General features: G+C 39.1%; 1 protein-coding gene across 1 annotated transcript; it reads right to left on the bottom strand.

Annotated features, from left to right (window-relative positions):
• Nucleotides 1–1,498: 1,498 nt before the first annotated feature.
• tbc1d17 (TBC1 domain family, member 17) lies at nt 1,499–15,022 on the bottom strand. The gene is made up of 17 exons (XM_062438450.1): nt 14,979–15,022; nt 13,308–13,400; nt 13,148–13,225; nt 12,955–13,066; nt 12,683–12,866; nt 12,418–12,529; nt 12,003–12,173; nt 11,785–11,910; nt 11,405–11,508; nt 9,813–9,907; nt 9,586–9,702; nt 8,191–8,291; nt 7,524–7,623; nt 7,041–7,138; nt 5,615–5,731; nt 5,434–5,520; nt 1,499–2,331 (listed from the first exon to the last, which is right to left on the bottom strand). The coding sequence occupies exons 1-17, from the start codon at nt 15,003–15,005 to the stop codon at nt 2,143–2,145; spliced, it is 1,911 nt and encodes a 636-aa protein (XP_062294434.1). The 5' UTR covers nt 15,006–15,022; the 3' UTR covers nt 1,499–2,142.
• Nucleotides 15,023–15,687: the final 665 nt, after the last annotated feature.

Genomic DNA, 15,687 nt, shown 5'->3' on the forward strand with positions numbered 1-15,687 from the left:
GGAAGTATAGTAAAAAAAAAAGAGACTTTGGCACTAAAAAAGATATAAGTTATAAGATTTCTACTTGATTTGACTCATCTGGGACGGCTGAAGCTTCATATTAGCTTCAGATCAACTTTTAAATACATTGCACAGCAGGAAGACTGTGGATTTTGTCCTCCATTACTTATATTATAAATGCATTATGAAGGGATCTTCTAATGGTCTGTAGGAACAGGAGGACTGATTACAGCAAGAAAAACAGGCTTCAATGTTCCTGACTTTAAGACTTGAAAAGCTTGTGAGTCCCTCCTTTAAACTAATCCATAAATCCAGTGAGACCTCGAGGTGTCTGGATCAATAAGTTGGGGTGCATCTTTTGTAAATCCTCCTTTAGACAGACATCTCTCTGTTCAGCGGATCAATATGTGGAGCTCCTAAAGGTTAAGGATCATTTAACACTCAAGTTGAAACATGAATGATCTGCACGGAGCTTGTCATTTATGGTAATCTTTATTGTATCATTGTTTGTGTTTTGTGCTGTTTTAAATGTGATTGTTGTAGAGTTTCATGAGTTTGGACAGATACTGCAAAGTACTTAATACTCAGAGGTAGAAAATATTATACATGAGATATTTGTTCTTAACTTGAGTTTTTCCATTTTATGTTATTTTGTATTTTTACTCCATTACATTTCTTTCACAGCTATAGTTACTCCCTACTTTTCAGATCAATATTCTCTATGCAGAACATGATCAGTTTATATATTTTTATACTATTAACCTTTGTGTCGTCCTCCCGGGTCAAATTGACCCCGTCTGTTTTGACTGTTCCTTCTTTCCTCCCTTCCTTCCTTCCGTCTGTCCTTCCTTCTTTCCTTCCTCCCTTCCATCTTTCCTCTATCTTCCTTCCCAACTTTCCTCCCTTCCTTTCTTCCGTCTGTCCTTCCTTCCTTCCTTTCCTTCCTCCCTTCTGTCCTTCCTTCCTTTCCTCCCTTCCTTCCATCTTTCCTCTATCTTTCTTTCCTTCCTTCATCCCTTCCTCTTTTCTTTTCTCCCTCTCTCTCCCCTTCCTTCTTTCCTTCCTTATTTCCTCCCTTCCTTGCTTCCTTTGCTTTCTCCCTTCCTTCTTTCCTTTCCTCCCTTCCTTCCTTCCTCCCTCCTTTCCTTCCTCCGTTCCTTCTATCCCTTCTATGCTTTCCTCCCTCCCTTCCTCCCTCCTTCTTCCTTTCTCCTTATGATCCAATACTATAACATATTGTCACTGTTGGCAGAAACCTTGTGTCTCCATATTTTGTCAGTTTTTCATTAATCAATACTATTAGTCACACTTTACGTCTGTCTTTGGGTTTTACAAATATTTAAACAATGAAAAGTGTTGAAAAGAGTTTAAAATGATGAGGTATATGGTCCATACTTTGCACTATACTTATATACTTATAAATATATACAGTAAATAATTCAGACCCTTGCTGAAAGTGAGAAAAATAAGGTTTGAATGAATTTTCCTTCAGTAAGATTCACCGTTTATTTGTAATAATCAGCAGATGAAAATGTTATTATGCCATTATACAGATAATTACAAAGCTTATAACATTACCATGCTGCAGGTGAAATCTATAAGGCATGCAAAAAAAAAGAAAACATTGCATAGGGGCTGGAATGGCATCACACAGTATCAACAAGGTCCTTCATCTTCTTCCCCTTTCAGGAGCAGCAGCGAGGGGGACAGAGGTGACAAAAAAAGGGGTAAAACTAACAAAATGCACGTACAGGTACAGTTATTAAGCAAAAAAAAAAGAAAAAAAGAAGTAAAACAACAGCAACAAACAAGAAAAAACCGGATGAAGAGAAGATGAAAGGATGGCAGGACTCTTCAGGGGAAACACCGGACATGTAAACGTGACACCAAAAAGAAAAGAGCACTGCACACACAGCTATAGTGTTGTGTTGGGTAATAACATTCATGGCTATACATTAAAAGAAAAAAAAAGCCTCAACGACGCCCCCTGCCTCTGACAGAAAGTAACAACAGTCTTCATCAAACCGTCTCCTTCTCCCACCAGAGCAGACACAGTATATAGTTATTTCTTTTTCATGTATAAATATCTTCTCTTCTTCCATTCTTCCATATTTCTTGGTGTTTGTCAGTCTGCCTTCAGGTTTAAGGATAGGTGGGGGCAGGAGGACCACCTGCTGCTCCTGCTGCTCCTGCTGCTCTAGACGAAGCAGCTCCTGCCTCCGGTTGGCTGAGGAGTCGCTGCGTCTCGCTGACCTGCGAGTCCGGACTCTCCTCCTCGGAGCTGGACGGGACGTAGAGACCCAGAACCTCCAGCACCTTCAGGGGAAGCTCCTGAGGAGAGGTGGAGGAGAAGGTGGGGAACAAAGCCGGCTGTTAAATTGAAGCACTATGCATGTCTAACGTGTGTGTTTAAATGTTTGATTAATCCTCCCTAATCAATATTTTATGGTCCAGGAGAACATTTTATAGAATATGAAGAATACAAACATGTTTGAATGGTGATTTTTCCTTTATTTTATTTTGCATTGTTTGTATGTAATATTATTAAGGTGAATTATATGTATGTTTATTTTTGTTATTTCACTTTGCATTGTTATTGTGTATTATCCCTTATAGGTAAGGTTTTAAGATAAGCCCAGAGTGGGTTTCTACCTCACCCGCACATGTTTTATTTTTATATTTTTCTCTGACTATTATTTTTGTGCAAATAAACCAATAAAAACAATTTTTGATTTAAAAAAAAAAATACATTATTTCCATTTTTGTGTATTTTGGGTCACATTAGGAAAGGTCCGGCTAATGAAAAAGTGTATGGGGTGGTTTCTTTGACAGCTGGTTTTAGTTGCAGACATATTGTACGTTCTTCTATATTTCTATGAAGTAAACTGTCCTTAAATTTCCCCGACTTTCTCTGATATACAGTTACTGAATTAATAAAAGTAAGGAAAACTTGAATAAAGTAACAAAGAACATTTATCATTTGGATTTTTAAATGGAGAGTCATAATCTGTGAGAGGGGTTTCTGATTATTGTAGCAACAAATAGATGAATTTAATACCAACAGACTCTTTTCACAGCACAGTATGACTCCCAAAAGTAGGAAACACACACACACACACACACACACACACACACACACACACACACACACACACACACACACACACACACACACACACACACACACACACACACACAGGTGGATTTAATAACATTAATGACGGCTGCATTCATGCGTTTATATATAAGCCAGTTGCAGAGCTCTGGTGTTGTGCAATCACCGACTCGTTGGGACAATTAGTGGAGAGGAGTCATCGTTAATGTTATTATCTACAGCTGTGTGTTTCCTGCTTTGAAAGGTCAAAATGTTTGTTTGTGTCTTTAAAGCAAATCATTTTAAACATGTGATTAGTTTACTGAAAAGCTGCAGAATGTTACACCAAATAAAACTTTATAAACACAGAACAGAAAACAGAAACTTTTCACATGGACATAAAACCAGAACTTAATTGAATTTGAATGAAAGAAAATGCAGTAACTAATTATTTTGCACAAACACAACAACACTCAAATGTGCGTAACTGTGCATAAACTCTGTTCTTACTTAAGATAAAATCCCAAAAAAGAAAATATTGGTGAATGTTTAAATCATTGTGAAAACTGCTTAAATGAGTTTTTAAGAAGAACTTTGTGTTTGGTGCATGAGGCCCAACGTTTCCACTTCTAAATGTGTTTCACTTCTCGTTACTTTAGTCGGATGTTTGAGCTTCAATGTGCAAAAAATGACGTCTGTGCAGTTTGACACTTGGAGGCTATTTTTACATTCATGTGCTGAAGGAGGAAAGTTTCGCTGTGCTCGGTGAAGATCTGAGTTAAAGGAGCCGGAGTTCAAGTATTCAACTTATAAAGATGTGATGAGGAAACTTAAAGAGGATAGACTTTATAGTAAGAAGGAGACATGTTGTGTCCAGTAGTTAAACTCTGTATTTTTAATAAAAGTTGGAGTTGATTTAGTATTTTTATATATTAACCCTCCTGTTGTCCTCGAGTCAAGGAAGGAAGGGAGGATGAAGGAAGGAAAGGAGGGAGGGAGGGAGGAAAGAAAGGAGGGAGGATGGAAGGGAGGAAGAGGGAAGGAAAGTAGGGAGGAAGAAGGAAGGAAGGAAAGGAGGGAGGAAGGAAGGCGGGAAGGAAGGAGGGAAGGAAGGAAGTAAAGGAGGGAGGAAGGAAAGGAAGGAGGGAGGAAGGAAAGGAGGAAGGGAGGATGGAGGAAGAAGGAAGGAAGGGAGGAAGAATGAAGGAAAGGAGGGAGGAAGGAAGGCGGGAAGAAAGGAGGGAAGGAAGGGAGAGAGGAAGGAAGGAAGTAAATGAGGGAGGAAGGAAAGAAGGAAGGAAGGAAGGTAGGAAGGAAGGGACAAAGAAGGAAGGAAGGAAAGGAGGGAGGGAGGAAGGAAGGCGGGAAGGAAGGAAGGAAGGAAAGGAGGGAGGAAGGAAAGAAGTAAAGGAGGGAGGAAGGAAAGAAGTAAGGAAGGAAGGTAGGAAAGAAGGGAGGAAGGAAGGAGGGAAAGAAAGAAGGAGGGAGGAAGGAAGGAAGGAAGGAAGGAAGGAAAGGAGGGAGGAAGGAAAGAAGTAAAGGAGGGAGGAAGGAAAGAAGTAAGGAAGGAAGGTAGGAAAGAAGGGAGGAAGGAAGGAGGGAAAGAAAGAAGGAGGGAGGAAGGAAGGAAGGAAGGACAGAAGGAAGGAAGGCAGAAGGGAGGAAGGAAGGGAGGAAAGAAGGAACAGTAAAAACAGACGGGATCAATTTGACCCGGGAGGACGACACAAAGGTTAAAACATGTCTGGACGTGATCTTTCAGATTTACCTTTATAGTGAATAAGACTAAAACATTTGGGGTATAAATAAAGTCTAGAGCAATGATTCCCAACATTTCTGGAGTGTGACCCCTCATCAATGATTATAGCCTCATAGTGTTCAAGCTAAGAGTGATTTTACCTTTTCAGATTGTTTCTTTTTAAGGAGGCCTGAAGATGAGAATCCAGTGTTTCACAAGGAAAAGTAAATATTAGAGCAAAGGCAAAAGAAGTTAACTTTATTTCTTTCTATTTTTAACTCATTTTAACCACACATGTGGACAAAGGGTGACATATTCAAGTGACTCCAGTGGTTTACTGTGACTCCATATCATGTTTACTGTAACTTTTTATTCTCCTGTTTTTATCCTTCTTACTCTATTTAAGCTTAATTGTATTTCCTATTTAACACCTTTAATCGTATTTAAATATCTTTTTCTTTTCCCATGTGTTGCTTTAATATTCTATCTTGATGCATTTATGTTTCCTGTAATGCACTTTGAATTGCCTTGTTGCTGAAATGTGCTACACAAGTAAATAAATGAGCCTTTTCTTTGCCATGAAGCACTTGTTCCTTCTTACCTTACACTGAACCAGCTGCAGGTAGATGGCTTCTGCTCCACGTAGGACAGTCTGCAGGTCCAACCTCATGGTCAGTTCATTAATGTGCTGCAGAAACATAAGATCACAATGAAGAAACGACTCCAGAGATTTAAAATAAACATGTATGGTTTCAGACAGAGTCACTTCATTGCTGTCTCACTTTCAGTATAGTATTGAAGTCGTGGTCTGAGCCGATCAGCTCTCCTCTCTGGGACTGGAGGATGGAGCAGGCGATCAGCAGGTGGAAGTTGTCACATGGTCGACGAGTCCAGAGAACCTGAGGAAGAAAACAGGAAGTTAGACACAGAAAGAGAAAGAGAAGGAATACTACCATGATACTCTGAGTTTATGGTAGGTTTCTTAGATCTGAGGAGGCGGTCGACTGGTTAAACCTCCGAGTCAGAACCAGCAGAAACAGCGTGAAGCGTGAAGGCAGATGGCCAAACACCTACAGCCTGGTTCTGCTTGAGGGTTCTTCTCATTAAAGGGGAGTCTTTACTTGTCGCCGTCGCTAAGTGCTGCTCAAGGGGGAATGTTGGGTCTCCTTAAATTAAATGTAAGAGTACGATCTACGACTGCTCTATATGAAAAGTGTCTTGGGATGACTTGTGTTGTGATTTGGGGCTATAAAATAAAGATTGATTGATTGATGAGCTACGATATTAAATCAAAGCCACTTTAAAAACCACATTAAAAACTCTGCTGTCCTCCTCTGACTGTGACTTATTAGTTTCTTCGTTGCACTTCAGTTTCCTTCAATGCATTTAGGGAAACTTAAACAACTTATTAACACAATATAACTATATATCTAGTTCAAGTACTTTCCTTAACTTTTACTATTTAATGATTTCCTTTAAAAAAAAGTTTTCTATTCTTTCAATTTGCACTTTGATTAAAAAGAACACAACTTTTTTCCTTTTTAAATGTTTGTAATGTTTTATGTAACAATGCCTGGTCAATATATACTGACATTATATTGATATCATGATATGAGACTAAATATTGTCTTAGATCATAATATCATTATATGTCATACATTTAGTCTTTTCCTGGTTTTAAAGGCTGAATGAAAGTAAAGTGATGTCATTTTCTGAACTCACCCGACTGTTGAAGCTCTTCTATTATCTGCCTTTACCCACTTATTTATTATATCCACATTACTGATTATTATTAATCAAAAATCTCATTTGGTACATTTTTTGTGAAAGCACCAATATTGTTGCAATATGGATATAGAGGTATTTGATTTATATATGTAACACACACTGAATTACACCTGTGTCTGACATGTGCTGCAGAAGTTTTCACTTTGTTTTCAATAGTATGTTACCAACAAATAAAGTTATACAATACAAGTTTTTGTATGAGATATGTCATAATGAAGATGACAGTTTCACAATTACATTTACTGTGAAGTCACTTCTTCTTTTTTTTTGTTGTTGTTGCATAAAGTGGTTTTCTTCAGTTATATAACCAAAGATGGAGTTTAACCCCATCCAGGTTTAAATCTCACTGACTTACTTCAGCTGTTTAAACAAATCACTATTATAAAAATATCCGTGTTAAATATACAGTGTAGCACTCGCCTCCCACAGAATGAGGATGTCCTCGAAGGAAAACTCTCTCTTAAACCAGATGAGCAGCCAGCGGAAACAGAAGCACAGAGAGCCGCTGTCCTGAGAGTCTGACGGACGACAAGAAGAAGAAGAAAAATGAGCTGCTAAAATATAAGTCATATCAAGAGTTGAAGCACATTTTACTACCTTGTATATATTTAACCACTTCTTTTAATTTAGCAGTAATTCCCATGCTTATCTATGCATATCTACATGCTGCACACCACCTGCAGATGTATATATGTTTATACATAATCATTAATAGACTCTAAACTATAATCTAATGCTTGCTTTATATATACCAGCCCCTCATTTGCTTTATTTTCTTTCTGTCCTACTTTCTCCAGCATTATCCTAATAACATTTGCAAGAAGAGCAAAGCTTTCCCTCAGGGTTCCTTTAGGTTTATTTTAATCTAATCCAGTCAGATTGGATGAATATTAGCTGACTAACCCAGGAAGTCACATAGCTCCGGGTCCAGAGCCTTCAGCAGGATACTGAGCTGAAGGAGCTGCTGCTTCATCGCCTCCTGAGACTCTTCAAAGTTCTGGTGCTGAAGAGAGAGAGAGAGAGAGAGAGAGAGGGAGAGAGAGAGAGAGAGGGAGAGGGAGAGGGAGAGGGGGAGAGAGAGAGGGAGAGAGAGGGAGAGAGAGAGAGACAGAGAGACAGAGAGAGAGAGAGACAGAGAGAGAGAGAGAGAGAGAGAGAGAGAGAGACAAAGAGAGATAGGGAGAGAGACAGAGACAGAGAGAGAGAGAGAGAGAGAGAGAGAGGGAGAGAGAGAGAGAGAGAGAGAGGGAGAGAGAAAAAGGAGGAAATAAAGTCAGTAACCTTCTGTTCTGAAAACTGAAGATATATAAAAAATGTCTCCACTTTCTGAAAATGGTGCAGCTCATGAGTCACACTTTCTTACACAAAGATCCCACTGACAGACTTTTAAAACACAATTAAGCTGCTGCAAATGTAATTTTCATTTAAACCAGAACCACACAGGATCTGTTTAACCTGCTGAGCTTTAGACCTCGTCATTCACTGCTGACTTTGCTCTGGAACAAACAAAGCTGAAATGTTCAAAGGCAACGGATGACTGCTCCGGACAATGAGGGATGTTTCTACTAACCAACAGGTCCATGAAGCCTGTCAGACACCAGAAGGACTCCACTTCGTTCTGGGTGACGAACAGCAGAGGGGCCAGGAGGTCACTCATCCCCTGCACATAACCTGTGAGGAAGGAAGAGGAAAAGTGTAAGATCAACTTAAACATTCTGTTAATCAGCACAGAGAAGTTTTATGATTAAAAAAATGCTTTGAAATGCTAACATACGAAACCTTCTACACTGTTCTTTATCTACAATCCTGCTCAGAATAATAATTTGTGTCTAATCTGAGTCTGTTTGCAAGTTGCTTTTGTACACAATCACCTATGCTTATTATAATGTGTCATTTTTAAAAGATTATTAAGCATTGGTGAGCCCAAAAGACACCTGATGCTCTTGTTTCAGCAACTAAGAAACCAGTTTTAAGACTTGTTCAACTGGGATTAACATCACAGCCAAATGGGGTTTAAGACTATAATGTAACTCATTGTTCCAGATGGGATTTGAACCATATCCAAAATGACAAGATATGGTCTGTAATAGCAGGTGAATTTGAGTCATAACTCGGTCAAACGTTAACACACACAGACATGAAACACATACTGTGACTTAAGCTGTCCGAGGGTCTAATTATCTCAAATGTCCATCACCAATAAACTTCCATAAATACACTTAGAAATGCTCGATAAAGATGCTTTCATGCTTAAGCTATTACTTAAGCATGAAAGCAATAGTTTAAGCATATTGCTAATCCAGGTATTACTGGATTAGATAATCCAGTAATAGCTGTCTATATATATATATGGCTACACTGCAAACAGGAACTGCAAATAGCTAATTCAGCATATTTCTGATGGCAACAAATACAGGCTAAAAACAGGACGGAAAGAGAACAGCTGACATTACAACAGCTTATTACATGAGCTTTTATGGGGTGTTTCTCTCCTGATGCTGTTTTATTTTTTCCTGCTTTCATATTGGTTCTCAAACAGGCCTAAATGTCAGTATAAGTGTGTTTTCTGACTGTCAGATTGGCAAAAAAGCGTTTTTAATTTACTCAATTTTCACACAAAAGTCAAATTTCTGAGCTGAAAAAAAAAAAGGCCAAGCAGCTCCTCCTGCAGAACAAACTCAAGAGATTCACTTGTTTTTAACTTGATTTAAACTGGATTTAAATTACAGGAAGAGCTGCGAGTTCACTAAAAAACAGGAGGTCATTACAGCTGTAATTACTCCTGGAGGAGAGAGGGGGGGAAATGACCCACATACACACTCCAGACTGGATTCAAATCATCCAGCCTCCCCTAGAGAAATAAATCCAGCCCCAATGTGATGATCAATTATAGAAAGTAAGATTTGTGCTTCTTATTTGTATTGATAGTGAAACTTTGGTGCAGCTCTGTTTGATAAAAACATACCGAGATCAAAGTTGTACATGCAGTACGTCATCAGCACATCGTGGAGCAGAGTCAGTCCTGGGTTGTCGTTCCCAGAGAAGAACGTGTTGTGTCTGTCCGTCCTGCTGACGTCTCTTTCTGTCACAACAGAACAAAGACAGTTTAACTTCAAACATCGACTCCTCTCGCAGGCAGCTGACCGACATAATGAACAGATCTGCTGTTTTCCGACGGACTGCGGGACCGACCTATCAGGCTGCGGTATCCTCTGAGGAGGGAGTTCCTCATCTCCTGCTCTTCGCTCACCGACTTCCACTGCACCTTCATTCTGAAGTATTCGTCCCTGCAGACACACAGAAGCATCAGAGAAGCTGGTTAACTTGGCTTGTTTGTGCATGCTCAGGTTTTGTTTGCTGTGATCCTTCCTGCTGTTCATACTGGCCTTAAAGATCATCATAATTAGCTTCCAGTGTGAGTGATAAGTGAAGGACACAAAATCCACATATAAAGATACATTTCAGTGTTTATCTGAAGCTAAAATGAGACTTAAGCCACCTGAGTTAGTCGTATTTAGTGTTTATCTTCCAAAGCTGCAGTTTATAGCTGCAACTTTTTCCTTTTTCCTTCTTTGTGTTAGTAGCCCTCCATTTCAGCTCAGCATGTAAACACTATCAGAGGAAACAAGGGGGAAATTTCACACTTAGACTTAGTTACTTAATTGCCCACATTGTCTAAAATTATCTTCGGTTTCACCATAACTGACAATACAGGACAATGAGGAGGTCAAATTAACAGCGAAATCACATCCAGGAACAACAGAACCTAATATATTAGAATATAATAGTATATATTGTGGACAATTCAGAACAATAAAAATAGGAGGAGGGGTAGATTTTTGTGAAATTTCCAGTAGTCTATGCATCCTAATTGCATTTCAGCTCAGCACAGAAACACTATCGGAGGGAAATTTCATACTAAAACCTAGTTTGTTAGTTAGTTTGTTAGTTAGTTAGTCAGTCAGTCAGTTAGTTTGTTAGTTAGTTAGATAGTTAGTTAGTTTATTGACTCCGTTGTCTAAAATTATCTTCGGTTTCACCATAACTGACAATACAGAACAATAGGGAGGTTAAATTAACAGCAAAATCACATCCAGAAACAACAGAATATAATAGTAGAACATTCTGAACAATAAAAATAGGAGGAGGGTTAGATTTTTGGGAGATATTCACATACAACATCTGGTGTTTCCTCACTGCAGATTCGTGAGAGTTATGATAGCATTTCAACAGTTCCTGTTTTTATTGAGCCTTTCATGTTCGGTCTTGTTTGCATGTTTGTTTTTGTCTTACATTATCATGTAAGGAAGTGCTATACAAATAAAGTCTGACTGATTAACTGACTGATGTAAAATGCTTAAATACAGTAGAACATCCAGTGCAATAAGAAATGAGAGGAGGGGTACATTTTTGCTAAGTTTGCAGTAGTCTGTGTATCCTAATTGTATTTGGAAGGAGAGAAACCTGCAACACTGGAAGGAACCATCTTGATTTAATTACCTGGGACTACTGAAGCCTCACACTGTGACGTCTGTGTTTTTAGGGTTATTTAAGTTATCTCATGTTGCACTTTGGACTTTGATCTCCAGAGAAACCTTCTGTCATTATGCCTTGTAGAGACGTATGGTGAAACTGATGATAAACAGGTTTAAGGTGAATTTAAACTACATCTTCCATTGGAGACACATTAGAAAAGGTATCTCTTAATGGCCAGTAAGACACAGCAAGAAAAAACTCTTTCAATGTCTGTCATAAAAAAGTTAGAGATCAGTATCAACACTAACGTTTTGACCTGCAGAATCGCTTCTCTTTCTTTGGCGGTGCTGTTCCACGGATAAAAGCCCAGGAGGAACTTCCAGGCCTCCTTTCTTAGCGATGGTTTGATACCCTGCCATAAAAAAAACACACATCATGTTGAAAGAGGTAAACAGGAGGCGTCTTCCACATATGAGTTACACTGCAGTTTTTAATAGGTGTTATGCTTCCCGCTGGCTTGTTTGCGCTTGTGGTTTTTGCACTGCTCTACTTTAATGTTGTTATTGTTGTTTTACCACTGTTGTTTCATCAGTATGTTTTTTTCTGTACAAGCACTTTGTAACTATGTTAATAAAGGTGCAATACAAATATAATTATTATTATTATTATTATTATATTACTGTCCTACCCCTCTGAACACAAGGTCTTTAATCTTCTCTGGGTCCTTCACTCGCCCCTCAGGGTCCAAGAACACGTCCCATTTATCCAGAGGTGGCCCCCTCATTACATTTGGTCTGGGGCCGAGCTCCACACCCTTAAAGGAAAGACATAGAAAAACTTTAATCATGCATTTTCTATAAATATGAGACACCACCACTACTACTACATCTGGTTCCGATCTCTTACACAGGTTATGAGCTCAAAGCCAGGCTCGTCATCAGCCTGGGAGGGCAAACTAGGATCCTGACCAGTACGTAGGTGGAACGGGGAATCCGGAGGCCGAATAGCTGCCCTGAAGAAATTTGTGACTTTGGAGAATCCACCAAACGTAGTGGCATAGGGGTCTTGGATAAATCTCTGTTCGGGTAGAGAGAGAGAGGACAGAATTACAAAACAAGAGCAGACGTAGAGGAGTAAGGACTATTTTATGACTTTATTGATAGCCAGGGTTGGAGATCAGTGAGCAATCAGCATTGACAAACAAGCTGCAGATAAACATTTTATGATCAATATGTACTCTGAGTTCGCAGTGTTTTTGTTAAAAGCACCATTGCCCCTTTCAAATGCAGCAAACGTGATTTAATTCCATCTTCTTTCTTACCGAGACGAGATCAGAGCCTCCATCGTCGAGCAGCTGCAACTTGTCGAAGGACTGAGACAGAGCGCCGGAGTCATGTGGGTAGGCGAGGAAGAGACGCCCGTCAACCGGTGACCTGGTGATAACAAACGGAGCCGTGTGATGTTTTTTTTCCAGTCATGTGACGTGTAAACAAAGACGACAGCAGCAGCCCCGTCTGACACGGAGCATCAGCTGTTTCATGACAGGAACAGCTGCTTGGAGTTAGAATTAGGTCGGTGACACCTACTGGTCCAGGATGATGTAACGTTGCAGGGACCTCAGCAGCTCTCTGGTTCCTCCTCTGTGGAAGTGCAGAGGAGGCAGAGGGTGGCCTCCTCTACTAGTCAACACCAGGAAGTTTCGACCCAAGGACCACCGGGCCCTCCGGAGAGAGTACAGCTCTGAGAGAGGCAGCGAGAACGACCACTGATCTGCAAGAGAAACATTTGCTTTCACACGTCGTTCCTTAATCTAACTTTTCGCCCCAAAGTGACAGAAATAAGTAAAAGTAAACTGCACCTGAATCTTTGACGGGGACGTGTTCCCGATCTTTCTTCACCGTGCTGATAACAGCCCAGTCTGGCTCGTACCCAGGGTCAAAGTTTGTAACCTCCTCCCCTCCCTCTCCATCCTAAGTAACATGAAATTGGGATTATATCTGCGTTTAAAAAACAATAGTCTTCGTCAATGCGTATCAAACATGATTACTGACCTTTTTGGCGTAAAGTACAGCAGGGGCACAGCGGCCTTCATCCTCCAGCGGACTCCATTCTAAAGCTGGCAACCCAGCCTGAAACAAAAAGTACAATTAACAATCCCAGAACTTCTTTTTTTTCTATCATAACAGCCTTGACTAACACAGATTTGCTTACCCGCTCCACAATCCGGATGAACCCTGGGATGGTGTCCTGGTTGCTCCTCTTGGCATTTGTGTGCAGGTACACCCCTTCCTTCTCAAATATTAGCTGAGGAGAAAGAAAACAGACACAACAGTTATGATATAGCTCCAACAATTAACAATTAAATTCATTTGGGGTCACTTTTTTAGGATTCCAGCTTTTCAAATGTGAATATTTTCTGGTTTATTTATCATTTTGTCCCCTCATACAAATCCTCACAATTGAGAAGCTGGATCCAGGGAATGTTAGAATTTTAATGTGTTACTTAAACAATTAATCCATTATCAAAATAGCTGCAGATTAATTTTGAGATTGGCTCTTTCCAGATTGTGTCATAATGATGTTATATGACTTAAATGCTACCTAATTTGTTTAATAAAATCAGCTCAGCTTCATGTTACAATACAAACTGTTAGAATAAACAGGGTAGTCGTGTGCACATCCACAAAACCTCAATGAGGTAGATGCTAGATGCAAAAAGCAATTGAACTGTGAGCACACTGAGATATCTGCACACTGACACAATAAGAAGCTTTTGGAGCAGGAAACTTATTGGATCCACTCCTTTAACACTTTGTCCCCTCATTGATTGCGCAATGACTCTGACATGAAACCCTTCTTTTAGGTTATATAAATCATTATGGCCTACACTGTACAGCTGTTTCTAGAACCTCTAACAGATATAGTCTTAGTCCAGGTGTATATGCATATGCTATAAAAACATATTTATCCTGTCTTATTTCTTCTAGGATCTATATGCATGCATGTATGTCATATTCCTATTAGTCTGATTCTTTTTTACTCTATCTTGGATATGTTTTAATCATCCATCCATTCTATTACTACTCTTTATATAACATGTAGATTTCTGTGGCTTTGCGTGCACCTTCTTCTTTCACATATGTATGAACTTTAACATATTTTCTGTTCTTCTTATGATATTGTCGTCTTGACACATGTGATTTGACGTCTGTAGTGTGTCACTGGTCATTTGACTGGATATTTCTGCCTCGTTTCCTTTCTTGTGGACATTTGCCTGACCTTCAATTGCTCAAAACGTTGCAAATAATAAAGAAGAAATGAGCTTATTCAGTGTGTGGTTACTCCTACTGTATCTATCTATCTATCTACTACATTAACGGTGACATAGACGATCAGATAAATCACATGTTTAATTATAAGCATCAAGTGGTCGTGGCAGGTAAGTGAGACCACATAACAAAGAGCTGATAAATAACAAGAAGCATATCACATGATTACAGCCAACATCTGGTCTGTCAGGTCACTCAGTAGGTGACTCAACCAGATACCACAAAGAAAAGATAAAACCCCCTGCGGCTGACTTCACTCTGATGAAATAGTATCGACTGAGATCATCTGCAAATAATAATATCTATATTTATGTAGCTATCGTCTCGCTACACGCCAGAATCTGACATCTTTGATCCATTAAAATAACAGCATGTTTTAGATAAGCAACTTTAAACACACGGTGTAAACCATGACTAGCCAAATATCTTAACATTAGCTGACGCTGGCAATAAACTGGAGTGTGGCTCAGCCCCTAAATAACACTACAAGTGAGGAGAAAGTTCACAAATATATTTACACACAGTAAAATATGTTTAAAAACGTTGATAATACCTTGTAATCTTGCGCGTTTTGCTCCATTACTTCGCCTCTCTGGTTTTTCCAAAACAAACGTTACGTCACACTTCCTGTTCACAGAAGACCCGCCCCCCTCCCGATGTGACGTCACGGGACCAGCGAGAGCCAATCAGATTACTCCACAATAAATAATAATAAAGGTTTTAATAATACACTATAAATTGCACTGAAACAAGCTTTATATATCAGTTATCATTATTTTATTATGATAGTTTCTGCTCCAGTTTGGTCGTTTTGAGTTATTTATTAAATATGGAAATATTAACATGTGGTCCAGTGGTGGAAAATAACTAAGTACATTTATTTAAATACTGCACTTGAGGGCAATTTAGAGGTACTTGAACTTTACTTGAGTATTATTTATTTGATGCTACTTTATACTTTTATTCCTTTACATTTCAGAGGAAAATATTGTACTTTCTACTCCACTACATTTATTTGACAGCTTTAGTTACTTTTCACATGAAGATTTGACACAATGGATAATATAACAAGCTTTTAAAATACAACACATTGTTGAAGATGAAATCGGTTGTTTCCAACCTTTTCTTACAAAAAGCAGTGTGTAGTCAGGCTCACATTTCAGATGTCTATGAGTTGTTAACAGCTCCACCAAATAATGCTTTAAACTTCCCTTTAAACTTCTCACGTCGTTTAATTTCAATAAATGTTCAAATGATCCAAT

Source organism: Scomber scombrus, chromosome 18 (genome assembly GCF_963691925.1).
Source record: "Scomber scombrus chromosome 18, fScoSco1.1, whole genome shotgun sequence".
Taxonomy (NCBI): Eukaryota; Metazoa; Chordata; class Actinopteri; order Scombriformes; family Scombridae; genus Scomber; species Scomber scombrus.